The following is a 16,822-nucleotide window of genomic DNA, read 5'->3' on the forward strand; positions in this document are numbered from 1 at the left end:
AAGACAGCCACATCTATGGCAAGTGCTACTGGAAGTGTGGGGTGAAATGTCACCTGAGTATCTGGAAAAACTGACAGCTAGAATGCCAAGGATCTGCAAAGCTGTTATTGCTGCACGTGGAGGATTTTTTGATGAGAACTCTTCAAGAAGAAAAGTAGTTCAAGAAGTTCTGTAATAGTAATTTTTCACATTATCAATGTGCTGACTATACATTGTGATCAGTTGAATGCCACTTTGGTGAATAAAAGTACCAATTTAATTACAGTCTATGATGCCTTTTTTTAGTTTAAGCCAAACATGTGTTGAGTCTTTTTTCATGATTGATAGGTTGTTTTTTAAAGTCTCTTTATACCAAATGATGACCCCACCAGAGACTCTTACGTGCTTCATGTTACAGTTTTTAAGTGATACAATACAATATCCCTGTATCCTAAAGGGCAGTGACTGTCCACGTCTGATCTGCACCATGTTTCTTGCCATGTTTCTCTCTCTCGCTCTCTCTCGCTCTCTCTCTCTCTCTCTCTCTCTCTCTCTCTCTCTCTCACACACACACACACACACACACACACACACACATACATCCTTGTTTCTCCAGTAACATGTTACAGGTTTTGTACAAGGTGCTTGAAGTACTTGAATTTGCCTTTTTCAAATTTAAGTCCTGGAAAACCCTTGAAAATAGCCATTTTTACCAAGAAGTGCTTAAAAAGTTATTGAATTATAGAAAATCGTAAAATACGTTGCTTAAATCATTTAATAAATTAAATGTATTTATTTATTTTTGTAAAAACATGACGACAGGCCACCGGACCACTGCTGAAGCAGGCAGCGCATGGATGACGCTGTCACGTGGCACCTGTTACTTTTGCCAGCGCTGTTCAGAATGGGCCAATCTTTTTCAAACGATTTAAAAAAATATATTTTATAGATACTGCTGTGGCGGATTTAACAAGTATGAATCATTGCAACTATCAGTTTTAATAAAAAATTACTCTCCAGAGTGAAAAAATTAGATGAGATCAATGGAAGATTCAGTCTAGCGCCCCCTTGTGTTAAAACAGCTTTGTGTCTCACAAAATAGGTTATTTCTGACAACATTTGGGTCAGTATCAAAATATGTTGACAAACATGTCCCTTGACTTTTTTTAGTCATGAAAAAGCTTTCAAATATCGAGAATTGATATATATATATATATTAAAAGGTATCATTCTATAACCTAACATTTAATGATATGGAATGGCTTGACTCTGTTTTGCGACTTTTTTTGAAAATATATTTGAAATTGTCAATTGCCTGAAAAAAATGATTTAAAATAATTTAAATAATTTAAAAAGAATGTTTGTCCCTTGATTTCATGGCATTGGTGTTATCAATGATGAATCTTTTACTTTTTTTAATTTTTTAATTTTTTAATGTTTTAACATTTTTTAAATACAAAAAGTTGTAGAAAATGATTTTTAATGTCAAAGTTCAGAGGCTGCTTAAATATGCATATAGTGATTTTTCCCAGCATGTTAAAAAGTTATTAATTCACATTTTAACTAATATTTTCACATAAAAATATCTGGTGGTGTTTCCATTGAACCCTCAAAATGTGCTGTTGTAATCCATTTAACCCTCATTAGTGATAATTTAGTGTTCATTTGCTTTGTTCGTGAAACAAAATTAAATAATAAAAGAAAGAACAACAGCCAAGTTGTCCTTTATGAACAAAAATAATGTCAACATCCCTCAGCATTTATAGGCAAGAACTGAACAGAAGATTGCAATATTTTGTAAGTTGGAAAGTCAACATGTTTTAAGAATGACCCATCTGTTATTTGGGTCAGTTCCTCACATAAATCTGTTGCGGAACTTTAGAAAACATGGAACACAGCACACGAGTCATACAGACTACTTTTTTCAGACCCAGTTATTCACTTTAGTTGAAAAGTGAAGTACATTTTAAGGGAGCACACTACAATTGTACATCAGTTTCATGAATGAACCAAGAATTGTTACTGAGAATATGTAGTTAAAGATGCACATTGAGATGTTGTACTTGTAATAAGTGGTGTTTTATAAAAATAAATTAACTGAATGAATAAAATATTTTTATTAAAATTTAACAAATAAATAATTTGTTTTAATGACACCTTGAACATATTCCTTAAAAACAAATAAAAATGTGCTAGAAATGTCCTTGAATTTAACTTTGAAGCATCTGTACGAACCCTGATGTTAGAAACAGCCCAAGCCATGATACTAGTAGTTCTAAAGTGATGTTTTTGAGAGGATTGGATGCATCGTTTGTTTTGAACTAGCAACGGCAGATTCTGATTCATGGCGTAAGAAAGTAGTTGCATGCACAAATGCGTTTTTTATGACTCAGTTTTTCCTAATTTTTAAAAATGTACTTGTTCATTGAACTGTTACAAACTGTATACAAGCAATAATTTTATGGCCGAATCAGAGCAGTGCTGATGTAGGGGCATATAGCACGATTGCGAGTGTGATATTGCTTAAAATAATAATAATAATAATAATATTATCTATCTGTCTATCTATCTATCTATCTATATTAGGGCTGCAAATAATGATTATTTTGATAATCAATTAATCTAATGATTATTAGAACGATTATTCGACTATTTGGCGATTATTACAACGATTAATCATTAGCTCTTAACTGATTATTCAGCTTGTGTCCTGACTTTAAAGGTTATATTAAACGTGCTTACTAACAATAAAGAGGACAAAATCATCTTTTAAAAATACCTCTAAATGACATTCACTGAATTAAAGGGAAAACAATACTTTTTATTAAGTTAATTATTAAAGAAATTAGCTGCAAAAAATCCTATTCTTATCGTGTGTTTTTGTCTTATTTTCCATTTAAAATTGTCTAAAAATCCTTAAAACAAGATACATTTACTTGAGAAGCAACATATAAGATATTTAGACTTGCTTTAAGAGAATGTATCTTGAATATAAGTGTATTTTGTATATAAGTGTATTTTCTCACTTGGTTATACTTCAGTAAAGACAAAATATACAATTTTCTAAAAGAAAATATCTTATATGCTGCTTCTCAGGTGAATGCATCTTTTTTTTAAAGGATTTTTAGATATTTTAAAATATTTGTATTTTTAATATTATATTCAACATTCTCAGACAACACATTTTTCTTCTGCAGTATAGCTGCTAAAGAAAATGTACATTGTTTTAAAGGAGTTTTAGATATTTATATTGGAAAACAAGCCAAAACAAAAACAAATCAAAATTTATTTTGTTGTAGTGTATAATGGGGCGAAGACTACCTCTCTCACATTTCTGTTCACTTCAGTCTATCTTATCTTATTAATAAAGCTGTGTATTGCCAATTTTCTTCATGATAAGAAATGCACAGTGACATATATTATGATTCAATAAGTCGCAAGCCATCATGTTATGATCTAGCTGCATTAAGCATGCGTGCTCGAGGGATGAGCATCCCCGTGACAGAGTGTGAATCAGCTGAGTGCAGTTTCAATCTCTCCCCCTTAGATCGGGACATTCGCACTGACTGCACAGAGAAATGCCAGTTTCGGAGTTTGTAGTTATTTACATATCTGCTTCCGTATTATTTGAACTTTAATAAAGCTATAGCGCATTAAATATAACTGCATTTAAGATGTAACGCTGGGGTGTTTCCTTTAAAGAGCTCTGGCTCCGCTTATTCCACAACAAGAGTGCTTCTGTATTTACTTATTTGGTATTTTTGTATAATTCCCTCATACTTTGCGATCTACATCACCTGAAGCTGTTTAGAGTGCATCTGGACCGTGAGCTGTGTAATTCTTCCTCTCCTCGGTCAGGCGCAAACTGCAGTGCTGCTCTCGCGTGTCATCATTAGAGTTTAATGTGATCTCATGTTACGTTAAATGAAATCAAACGACTATTCGACAAAGAAAATTTTTGTCGAAAACATTATCGATAACGTCGACTAATAGTTTCAGCCCTAATATACATATACATATATATATATATATATATATATATATATATATATATATATATATATATATACACACAATCGAAGACAGAAGTTTACATACACTTAGGTTGAAGTCATTAAAACTCTTTTATATTATATATATATATATATACATACAGTATATACTATATACACTGAACAAAAATATAAACGCAACATGCAACAATTTCAAAGATTTTACTGAGTTACAGTTCATTTAAGGAAATCAGTCAATTGAAATATATTCATTAGGCCCTAATCTAATCTAATCAGTGCGAATGGAAAATGTCTGGGATCTTTTATTTTAGCTCATGAAACATGGGACCAACTCTTTACATGTTGCGTTTATATTTTTGTTCAGTGTATATACTCAAAGCCTGGAATTGTTGCATTCTAAAGCTTTCTGTTAAAAAATACCTCTGTTTTAACTTTACAAAAATGTCACAATACGACAAATGTCTTGTGGTTTGAGGTGAATCTTGACAGGAGATTCAATAGCACTAAATCCTGCTGATTGACCTTTTTACTCTTCCGGATTAGAGATACCTCAATCTTTTTCTATCCAGCTGGGTGGACTTGATTGGCCTTTTCGTACATTTAAATAGCTTGTGTTTAATTTATAGGCAGACCCAAATTACACCTTGAAGAGATCTGAGCAAACATAATCACTCTTTAAGATTGGAATGTAGATTACTTGGGCTAAAAAAATAAAAAATAAATAAAATAAAATAAAAAAACCCCAGAAAGGTTAGTGTTGCTTTATTCAGAACTGATATTCAAGGTTGTTTTCTGATGTATTGTATTTTTGTATGTCATGATTCTGTACTGTGGATTGTATTTCATTTGAATCTAAGACCGGCTGTGCTGCTGAAACTCTCATGCATTTTTTACAAGTTCTACTCGGAATCCCTAAAGTTGTGTTACTTTATTACTTACAGAGTTAGTATGGAGGCAAAGGCCACTCTTACATCAGGGCTAGCACACTATTATCTGATCTGTAATGATGTCATTTATATATTTTTAAAAAATTGACCTAATACAATAACATTGAGTGCACAACAGGAAGATTTAGATGGATGATACAAATTATATATATAAATGAAAAATACATGGATTGCACTCGTGGCTTGTGTTCCTCCAAGCTGGCTTTCCCCAGAGGAATGGCCCACTTATACTGTACAGTATGCACCGAAAAACTTTGTGGCGCTTGCTATCACTCTGATGCTAAACTCTAGGTCTCCAAATACACTGGCTTTTGTTATCTCTTTCAAAGATATATTTGATTCTTAAAAAAAACAGCTTTTAAAAGAATTTAAAAAGACTTGAAATCACTATTACCATAAGTGTAAAATAACAACTATTACATTAAATTAACAAATCAATTAATAAACTATAAAATATCAGACAGAAAGACAGACAGATATGTAGATGGATTGATAGATGCATCACTCAATTGTATATTTATACAATATGTAACAGGGACAACATGATCACATGGGAAGTTGGCATGTTGTTTCCAAGAGTTCTAGTACCCTTGGATCGGCCACATTATGGCGACTCACTGACAAGTGGCATCTCATATCAGATATTTTTGCATAGACTCCAGGAAGTTAGTGTGTTCACATAATCAGTGAAGAGTGCGATTCGGAAGTTGCATTTTCCCCCCTAACGTTACATGTTTTACATTACATTTTTAGCAAAAGAAAAGTCAACCTACTCTTTCTGCTTTACTGTGAGATCAGTCTGACAGGGGATCCCTGCTCCATCTCTATATCCACCAAGGGGTCTGAAAAAGGGCCTGACTAGGCTTAAGATCCCTGTTATAGAGTTAAGTTGAAGTTTCTGCAAAAATCCACCAAAGTTGTTTATGCACATAATGGTATAGTACTGATAAACTGTCTGAAAAGCATGTTTATCAAGGAAACCTATTACGTATTGTTCTTTCATTTCTCAGAGCATTTACTCTCAGACAACTAGGGCAAGCCCTCCTATGAGACCTAGGTATGAGACAGATCAATTTCCACAGTCAGATCTGTATCTTGCGCCCTCCATTTAAAACAATAAACCTACAACCGCTGTATATTCATGTCAGAGCAAACTCTCCAGCTATTTCAAATGTGGGTCACCCCTACGTGGGCCAAGTGTGATTATGAAATATTCACACTTCTGAAAGTATATTTTTATGTTGCTACCTCTGAAGCATGGAAGTGATCAGGGAGGGAGAAAACTATCCTCAAATATTTCAGTTGTACTTTCATTATGACTATTAAATGTTTTCATAAATGAAAAAAAAAAAAAAAGATAATTTTACTTCGGAGCAGTCACATGTGTCTAATAATCAGTAGAGATAAAATAAAATATCCTACCAAACATATCCATCTAAAATAATTCCTAGACTTCATGTATGTATGTACGTACTGTACTGGAACTGGAAAGGAGTTTTAAATGTGTTTTAAATTTGTTTCTTTTACCATTAATGCAGTTTTTCTTTGTAGGTCATGCTTGTGTTTGGCTTAATTTAACCCAACACTTTTATCAGTGTACACCAGCCTACTCTACCTGGATAGCATCATCTTGAGTCATACACTCCAATCCCCCACAGAGTTGCAACACCTCTGTATGTATGGCAGCTAATACAACATATACCTAAAACATACTGTATACAGTACATACCACATAATGTGCCTAATCACAGTTTTATGTTACTGATACACCACTGGAAACTAATTTATGGACCCTGACATCATATACAGTATATGAACATACAGTATACTCATTCTGCAACTGCCACTCCAATGGACTGTTCATGTACCTGTACATCTTTTATAGTTTGTAATATTGTGTGTAAAATGTGTATAATCATGTAAATTGTGTATATTGTCTATATTACGATTTTACTGAGGATATTGTGTAGTACTGTATGTGTATTCTGTGCATAGTTAGTATATTATGCAGTCTGTATATTTTGTATATTGTGTTATGTACAGTATATTGTGTTAGACTGTCACCACTGTACATGTTCTATTGTTGGTGGACCAAAAATTCAAGACTTTCACTCACTGTTACACTTGTGAAAAAATACACTTGTGAAGAAAAGTGATTCTGAATTGATTTGGTTTGACAAACATACAATAAGCAAAATCCTTATGATAAATAAGAGACCTTGCCCCCATACATGGGACTTCCGTCTCTGAAATGTGACTGTTCCAGCCTGATCTCATGAAAATAACATGCTCTTTATGACACATACCAACATGATTACATAGGAAGTCAGTATGTTGTTTCCAAAAGTTAGGTTTAGGTTTGGGGTTTGGGTTGGGGGTTATAAAATATGCATTCCTCTTCAGCCTGTACAGCTGAAAACAACTTGCTTTAGGCACCGCTCCATGAACATTTCACCAGGAAAATAGAGCTCAAACGTGCCCATACACCCAACAACACTAACCGCTTTGGCTGCTGGGGGCAGCGTTTCGAATTTCAGTAAGCGCAGACAAATTTTAGCTACAGAAAAGTCAACCTACTGTTTCCAGTTTCACTGTGAGATCAGTCTGCACATACTGCAGTTTTCATTGCAAGTGCAATGCTCTTCAGTTGAGCTGTTCATGCCTTAACAAGCTTATACTGTAAATGTAGTTGGTTATGTAATGCAAACGGTAAAATGTATCGCCTAAGCAGATAGATACACTATATTAAAAGAGTTTAGATGTCATAAGATAGCATGTTGTGAGGAACAGGGTGAAAAGTGTTTATGAAATTAAAATCTGCCTTTTTACTCATGATTTGCATGAAAAGGAATAAAAGTCAATGTGCTGTAGCGCCTCTAGTGTTAAGTTTTCCAAGAAACTGCCATAATACGTGCAACAAGCCACGTAAAAATTATTTTGCACAAATGCAGGTATAGTAATGTGATTCTGAGACCAGGTTGGACTGTTCTTACTTTTTAGAACTTATTTTTGCCAGTAAAAGCATTTTATGAGAAGACCAAGCACAATATATTTTTTTTAAATCTCAGTTGCAATAATAATCAAAAGTCTGCTGTCATTTGCCCAAATCGGCAACTAATTTGTTTACCTTTTCCTGTGGTGCTACAAAGCACATGTAGCCTCATGAACACTGGTTCTGATCCCATGGGACCCAGGAAGTAGTCACGTTCACAAAAACAATTATGAGCGCAATTCGGAGGTTGCATTTTCCCTCTAAAGTTATTTTTTTACTCCAATTACATTTTGGGTTAGGGCATGAAGTTATTAAAATACATTCTTGTCGACTTTATTACTTAATTTACTGCTACATCAATTAACGAAAAATACAATTTGCAATTGCCGCCATTTGTTTTGTATCTCTGTGGACATTTTACTGGGGGCAGTGGTTCCAGTGTCTGGTAAGCACAGACCGATTTCAGCTGCAGAACTTTCAACCTACTGTCACCGAATTCACAGTGAGATCAGCCAGGCAGTTTTTACATTCAGTGACAAATTGCTTGTCAATGGGAACTTGTTGAATGATGCCTTATTTTTAGCATACAGTATAGATACATTGTGGAGGACTTACCGCACTAACATAAAGGATATCCCTGCAGAGCCTGGTTTCCTGTGGAAAGTCAGGTAGATCCAAGAAGTTGTCCACCACTACTTGGCCAATCACATCATGACGTGTGAAGCGGTCAAAGTCATACACGCTGAAATGCAGCTTGCGTGTTGGTAGATCGCCGTAAGCCACAGGAAACAGGAACACCTCGTCAAAGATGGGGTTCAGAGTCTTGCGGTGCACCTTGGTCTGATGCTTGATTTTGCGGTCCGGCAGTAGGTAGATCTTCACGTAAGGATCCGATGTTCCTGTAAAATCCTTGGCAGGTAGATCTTGGGCCTTATGGATCTTCACAATGAGCTGCTCTATGTCACAGTCATATTTAAGGATGAACTGCAGGCGGCCACAGCTGTCTGCTTGCCTACCGTCATCTGTATCCACAGAGCGTTGCTTGTAAAGCTCAGGCTTGATACAGCCCAGGCCTGTACCAGTTATGGACTCTTGTCTCTGGAATTGAGCCATGTTGAAATCAGGATTGGAGACATTCATCTGTCTCCTGATGGAGTTATGCCTGAAGCAAGAAGAAAGCACTCAAGTTTCTCATGGGGGTGGATCTCTGTTGGCATATTTGCTGGCTTCAGATGCTAGGCATCTTCTGAATAACTAAACTGAGCAGAACTTTAATTAAAGCTGAAGGTCACAGGAGCCCACACTGTCTGACAAATGCCAACTGGGGATTGCTAAATGAATATCAATGGTGGGGTGATTAAGCCTGATGAAGTTGTGAAAACATGACTCACCTGACAGATGAGGTTGGCTCGGTGACTTGTCGCTGTACGCGAGCTATGTGGATGTGGTTGAGCTCCTTGGCCTTAGACTGGGCCTCCAGCTGGATGTCTGGGGATGTATGGCTGATCTTCATGGCTGACTCTGGGAGCACTGTTGGGGCGGAGGGATCCTTCTTAAAGTCTTCACTGTATTCCTGTTCCAGGCCCTCCACCTCGTTCAGGACTGGCTGCTGCTCGCCCTGGTGGTCCTTTAGGCTGGGAAAGAAGCGATCGCGCCATGGAACCCACAACAGATTCCATGACACAAAGAGGGAGACGGCAAACAGTGCCAAGCCACATGTAGTCACCAAAAGGGACAACAGGCTCACAGAAACATCTGCAAAGACCAAAAGAGAATCAAAGATGATTGTCTAAGACTGTGAAAACAACCAGAAAAGTGACAAATGATGAAAGCCATTTCTTTCATGTAATGTTTTTGTCTTAACCATCTGTGACGAGCAACAGAACAGCACATTTAGTCAATCACTTGGATTTTATTTGTAACATCGCGTTCAGGTGGCTCAGCTAACTGCGAAATCTCATTTGTCCAAAATCCTGTTTCATATTATTGCATATTAAACATAACATATATTCTGACTGGCTGTGAATATGTCACAATGTCATAAAGCAGTTTTAACATGATCACACAGCAAATTGACATGTTGCTTCTGAATGTTCTGGTACCCAGAAATCGACCTTATTCTGTTGAATTACTGATAATTTTCCATTCGCATCAGAAATTTTTTCATGTGTCAAAATGTGTTTACCTTTTCCTGTGGCTCTACTAAGCACAAGTAGCCTCAAGAATACTGGTTATGATCCTCTGGGACCCAGGAATTATTCATGTTCACAAAAACAATTATGAGCGCAATTCTGAGGTTGCATTTTCCCTCTAAAGTTGTTTTTTTACTCCACTTACGGTTAGGTATAGGGTGTGGATTAGGGCATGGAGTTATTAAAATGCATGCAAATTATTACATAATTTACTGCTACATCAATTAACTAAAAATACAACTTGCATTTGCCGCAATTTGTTTGGTATCTCTGTGGACATTTTACTGGGGGCAGTGGTTCCAATTTCTGGTAAGCACAGACCGATTTCAGCAGCAGAACTTTCAACCTACTCTCACTGAATTCACTGTGAGATCAGCCAGACAGTTTTTACGTTCAGTGACAAAGTATTTGTCGATGGGAACTTGTCAAATGATGCCTGGTTAGGACACTGTGTTAGACATGGTCCTAGACTTATTTACACCAACAACAGAAATTTACAATTTTAAAAAAGTAAGATAAATTATCCAAAGAGAGTATAGGAAATGAAAGATATGAGGATTCCTATGATACAAGGACCACTTTCATACATACACTGCAATCCAGATATTGCGATATTTTGAAGTTGCCAATATCTGGGTTAGAGTTGAACCAACTCTAGCTCCTGGATGCACAGTAATAGATGCAACATTTAAGAACCACTCTGTCCCCCCCCCCCCTCTCTCTCTCTCTCTCTCTCTCTCTCTCTCTCTCTCTCTCTCTCTCTCTCTCTCTCTCTCTCTCTCTCAAGACAGTTATTCTGAATTAGGCCACCCAGTCACAGAGGCTTTTAGTGTGGACTGAATGAATCCCTGTCAGACTGGCCTTCCCACTTGCTTTATTTTCTGTCCACTCCCATCTTTTCATCCTATGCTAAAGAATATATGTTTAGGCTACGTCTGTAGTTCATCATCTTTCATAATCTGAGCACCACATGCACAGTTATTAGAGGAGATGGTGAGAATTTCCAAAGCCTAGTTTCAACTAAAGATGCAAGAATCTTACTTAATGCTTTGTTACTCAGAATTACCTTTTAGGGACAGACAACCTCCTAAAATGAAAATGATTAATTATTGTGGTACACTGACCGAGAAATAAACAGTGGAGCCCAAAAGTCTGGGACCATATTGCATATCTGGGATTCAAAACCTAATTTAAACCTGGAAAATAAAAAACAAAGATGACATAAATGATTGTAACATAAACATATGACATAAAACGATTAAGAAATATTTCAGATTTCTTGGTCACTAATCCAATAAGCAAATTCGTAACATTGACCACGTTAACTACATTGTTCAAAAGGTCAGATTTCCTTAATTCCGTTGAAGCACACAAGATGCTCTTTGGATTATTCTCAAATCATATTGGGTTAACGTGGATCTTCAGGTCTTGCACAAACTCGTGGAGTCCATGCCATGAAATTGTTTTGCTGATCATATAATTTGTAATGAACAAATTTATAATAAATTAGAAAAATTCAAAATAGAAACATTTTCTACAAGTGGTCGCAAACTTTTGGACCCCACTGTATCCTTTTAACATTTATTTTTATGTAGGAGATTTCATATAAAGTCATTACATTCTATAAAAAACTAAAAACTGTCTCAGTTTTTAGAATAATGAGTTATATCTGTCAATAAATCCTGAGAAAATAATATTGCACCAAAATATCAAGTGCTGGCCTCCACTTGATTTGGCTGTTCTGAAATTTCATTAGTCACACGTCAATTGATAAAACCTCCTGCAGGTTTCATACTGGCAAATCATAAATTGAATGGATTAATAATTTCTTCCTTTTGTAATGCTGTCAAGGTGTAATCAGCATTATAAACTGTTCCATGCACTTTAGTAGACTCAGTGGGACTTCACACAGAGTCAATGACACACTAAATTAACCAAGGGCTTAATTTGTTCAATAGTGCAATAATCCATGAGCATGAAATTCAGCATACTTAGAATACAACAATATCCTTGTTTCTGTGAATCAAATCATGAAATTAGGTAGCTATTTTGAGAGGGTGTTTTGATACAGTGGAAACATTGTGACAAATCAACTAAGCATTTTTTAGTACATTTTAGTACATTCAGTAGTCCTTGAGGCAAATATTAATAGTTAAAATAAAATCACATAAACTGCACAAAAATCATATTCCCTTACAATCACTAAGTCCTCAGGGTTAGGATGCGAACATACAAGATGAATAAATGATGAACAGAGAGGGCATGCTGAGTGACTCCAGTCAGGCTTCCTAAGCCACCAACTGGCCCGGTTGGTAGGGTGGGTAGAGTCACGTTGGGTTAACCTCCTCATGGTTGCTATAATGTGCTTCTCGCTATCGGTGGGGCACATGGTGAGTTGTGCGTGGATGCCGTGGAGAATAGCATGAGCCTCCACACGTGCTAGGTCTCCGCGGTAACATGCTCAACAAGCCACGCGATAAGATTCGTGGATTGACGGTCTCAGATGCAGAGGCAACTAAGATTCGTCCTCCGCCACCCAGATTGAGGTGAGTCACTACGCCACCACAAGGACCTAGAGTGCATTGGGAATTGGGCATGCCAAATTGGGGAGAAAAGGGGAGAGTTAAAAAAAAAAAAAAAAAAAAAATTATGAACATAGAGGGTACTCTACACTAAAAATAATGATCATGCATTGTAGATGTCCAAGTGTTGTCTGAATCTTCTGAAGACATCTTTGTTAAATAAACATACTGGTAACACTTTTTGGTAACACAAATTTTCGCCATTTTGAGTTTTCCAAAAAAAAAAAAAAAAGATTCACCTGAAATTTTGCATTTATCATCTAAAGACCATCATGACAATAAGTTATTAAAATAAATGTATTTCGTCTAATAGTTCAGAAGATATAGGTTGATTAGTAAATTGGATCACTGCCAAAACAATTAATTGGCTTATATCTCTTAAATTAACTGACTAATCAAAATTGTTTTGACATATTTTTGTCATAAGGGTCTCTAGATGATTCATGCACAATTTTGTGCGAATCGGACCAGTGGTCTAGGAGAAGTTTGACAAAGTATACTCAAATGGCGGATGCGAAACCAACAAAGAAACGAGACTTGAAAATGAAATGACTTTGCCCCTGACAGCACTGTTCCTTCAAATTTGGCAATTATGGTCCTTTTCTCCTCTTTTCCAAACTACTTGAACGCCGATATTTGGCACTTGCACCTATATTTATGTATTGACATTAACCAAAATTCAAAAAACAATGCTGTAAAATGGTTTCTTTTCATTGTAAGTTAATGGAAATAATGCATATATGCATAAATTAATGTTAACATACTGCATGGAACATTATTGCGAAGTGTTACCCATATATCTAATATTTAGTTGATTTAAAAATGAGCAAACAACAGATGAATTTGGTAATGACTGGATGTGAATATTCCTTCATTTTTAGGCATTAAAGACAATCAATCAAAAAGATCAGTATATCTCTATGGAAACATCTTCATGATGCATCTGTGTGTCCTACAAATATGGAAGCTAGATTGTGTATTGCACCTCATGTTTTCAAAGTGATTTCTCAAACCATGCTTTGTCTAAATTCTTGACACAATCTGACAAGATACCAAATCTATTTCTAAGCTGTGACTTTACATTATTCACTTATCCAGCGCTTGATTAATGACACCGGCTCCAAAAACTTGAGACTGCATTGTCCCTCCTCCAAAACTTGTGAAGCTTTTCCTTTGAGCAAAAATAAATATTCTTTAACTGTATAATGTGCATCCATACATGTATGAAACAGAGGAACATGAGTCTCCTGCTGAGGTCTGCAGTCAATATCTGTTTACAGAAGAGGTCGAAACACTTTGCCAGGGGAGGCATGTTTCAAAGTCTCTGTCTTTTATCGGATAGCAGTTCTTGGATTTAAGGTGCCAAGTGGATTAGAGCCAGATCTACCTGACAAATTGCCACAGCTATCTCAATTTGCATGCTCATTTTTATAAGCTTGATACATAATGTACAATACCAGATCTGGAATAATTTTATGCATCTTTTTAAGAAGGTGTCTGCTTAAGCATCAGCAGGTGTTAAGGATTGTGTTGTGAGTTTACACATATGCAGACACATGTGCTGCATCGATTTTATTTATTTGTTCTCCCACTAGTGTCACACAAAAAAACACAATTTACTCACCCTCGATGGTACACCAAACTTATAACCATGTATATACATTTGGGTAGTTTGAAAGACCATATTCACCTAGCTCACATTCACTCTGATATCTAATTTATGTTTGCTTCTGTAAATATGATCTAAATTTACTGTATGTGTCAGACCACAGATGCTAGCAGCTGTTAGCCAATCAGAATGAGGAAGGAGAGACTGTTCAAAGATTTGATGCGAAGACACAAGGTTCTTCAACCACAGAAAAAAAAGTGTTCATATGTTGACCAATCAAACACCATTATGACAGTCTAAACATCAGTTGCTTTTTAGACATAGGTGAGAATAGATTAAAAAAAATATGACTCACCTAATAGTACCGAACCCTCACAGTCAATAGCCTTTCACTGGCACATATTATCAGCCAAATTACTCATGGACATGTTCTAGATTTTCCCCTGTTGTCTTTGGGCCTTAAGTTACACATACTGCTGTCAATATGCTTCTTCAGCTTGCCATGTGAACTGTCCATAAGTCATCCATTACCGTGATATGTTATTAACCTCTCAAAGTGCCGCGCTCCCATGGGTTCCATTACAACACACTTTCCACTATACAGCCACTTTGCTGTGATGCATGTGAATTCCCATCGGACTGAGAATATATTTACTGGGTTACTCTTCCTCAGTGAGGCCTGAGCCTAGCTGTTCTTGTACAGTCTGTGTTAAGGGGCTGAATTACTAGTATGAATCTTTCTCCATTGGGTACAAAGGCCTAGTGTTAGCAGATGTCAGTGTAGGGAAAGCATTAAGGAAAAAGATTGTGTACAGAGTAGCAAGGTGGGGTGGAATCCTAATGGTTTCTTGCGACCTCTCTGTCTTTCTGAGAAAGATAAAGATCGAAAATACTTGATTTGAGGAGGACCTAAGGAGATTTGATCTGTGAATGGAGCTACCAATTTTTAGTTAAAGGAATGTAGGGTTCAGTTCAAGTTAAGCTCAATCGACAGCATTTGTGGCATTATGTAAATTACCCAAAACATGTACAGTGAGGTACTGACAATGGAATTAAATGGGGCCAAATTTTGGAGGGTTTTAAGGCAGAAATGTGACGATTAGAACTTTATAAAAGCCCTTGTGCATTATTTGAGCTGCACAGATGATTAAATCGTCAGTTTTACAGAGTAAAGTTTACGTCGTTACATCACCATGGCAACAAAGAATTAAAATTGAATATAACTTTACACAGAAAAGGTTATTAATCGATTTTATCTCAATAAAATGTTAGCACACAAATTGTTAACTTCTTGTGGCTATATTTCTGAAACACTGAGTATTTTAATGTTTACTAAAGTTCTCCTTTCTGTCTGTCAGCATGGAAACACAAAAATGTAACTGTCAAATATTGCCTACATAGGCCTATAGCCTATAGTATTAAAATATATTGTTTTAACAATACATAATAATAATAATAAAAAAAATACCTTAATAGGAAATAAGCAAATAATAAAAAAAATCGGTGTATAAAATAGTATCGTATTAAAAGCATATAAAAAAGCATAAACGAGAAAAATGCAACGAATTAAAAGACTGACAAATTTAGTTTCAGGTGGTTTTATATTACCGCTAATTTTAACAAAATGCTGTTTATTTTGCGTCATTTGATGGGTGAGGTTCGCTTTGCTGACGACAAACTACGTCTTCATCTATGTACACAGTGCATTGTAATTTGCCGAACGGAAAATGTGTTTTAATAGGAAAAATCGCGAAAAAACGCTCGAGGGTAACTTTTATTTACTTATTTATTTATTTATTTATTTTTTAAACATACATCGAAGTGTTGTTATGGCAACAAGTTTTTGTTTTAGCTATATCTTCGGTTCGAGAGTACTTTGCGAGCTCATTGAAGCGGCAGTACGATAGTACAATAAATGTTATTTTGGGGGTTTTCGATTTGTTACACTAAACGAAACTTCATTAAAAAAAAAGGAAAAAAAAAAAAAAAAAAAGAAAAAGAGTTTTTTTTTTAATTATTATTTTTTTTTTAACAAGAATAAATATAGGCTACTCACCCGAGTCCGAATACCTCGGTCTCCCTAGGTCGCGAAAATAATAGGTGAAATCCAAACAGTTCTCATTCTGCACCTCTCCTTTCGAGCAGAGATCGGACAGAAGCTCCAGCGCCTTTCCACAAATCTCATCCTCTCTGTCTCCAGGCATTTCCCACCAGCATCCTTCTGAGTGAAAAATCCTATAACGCCTATCGAGTCACTGCCGACCGCCACTTCCAGCTTCTGAAAGCGCTCTTCATACTCGTCCGCCAGAATCCCATAAGGAAAGTTGAATTGAACAGCGTTAAGCGATGTTTAGTTCAAGCCCACGAGTTTGCACACATGCGAATGGCTCTAGTTAAGTGCATAGTGTCGTTTAGAGCAGGATGACACTGGTTGAATTCACTCGGCTGGGCTACACCCGTGGCGGAGGTGGTGCGCTGTCCACAGTGTTGGTGCTGAATTGTATCTTC

The 16,822-nt window shown here is 36.1% G+C and overlaps 1 protein-coding gene across 1 annotated transcript in view; it reads right to left on the minus strand.

Annotated features, from left to right (window-relative positions):
• The window catches only part of LOC127437171 (synaptotagmin-9-like), a 51,864-nt gene extending 35,078 nt beyond the window's left edge, over nucleotides 1-16,786 (minus strand). The window contains exons 1-3 of the mRNA XM_051691917.1: nucleotides 16,371-16,786; nucleotides 9,323-9,686; nucleotides 8,547-9,093 (exon numbers count right to left, since the gene is read on the minus strand). Of these exons, the coding sequence (XP_051547877.1) occupies nucleotides 8,547-9,093; nucleotides 9,323-9,686; nucleotides 16,371-16,518 (1,059 nt within the window). The 5' untranslated portion in view covers nucleotides 16,519-16,786. The remainder of the gene's footprint in view (nucleotides 1-8,546; nucleotides 9,094-9,322; nucleotides 9,687-16,370) is intronic.
• Nucleotides 16,787-16,822: the final 36 nt, after the last annotated feature.

This window comes from Myxocyprinus asiaticus, chromosome 48, assembly GCF_019703515.2.
Source record: "Myxocyprinus asiaticus isolate MX2 ecotype Aquarium Trade chromosome 48, UBuf_Myxa_2, whole genome shotgun sequence".
NCBI lineage: Eukaryota > Metazoa > Chordata > Actinopteri > Cypriniformes > Catostomidae > Myxocyprinus > Myxocyprinus asiaticus.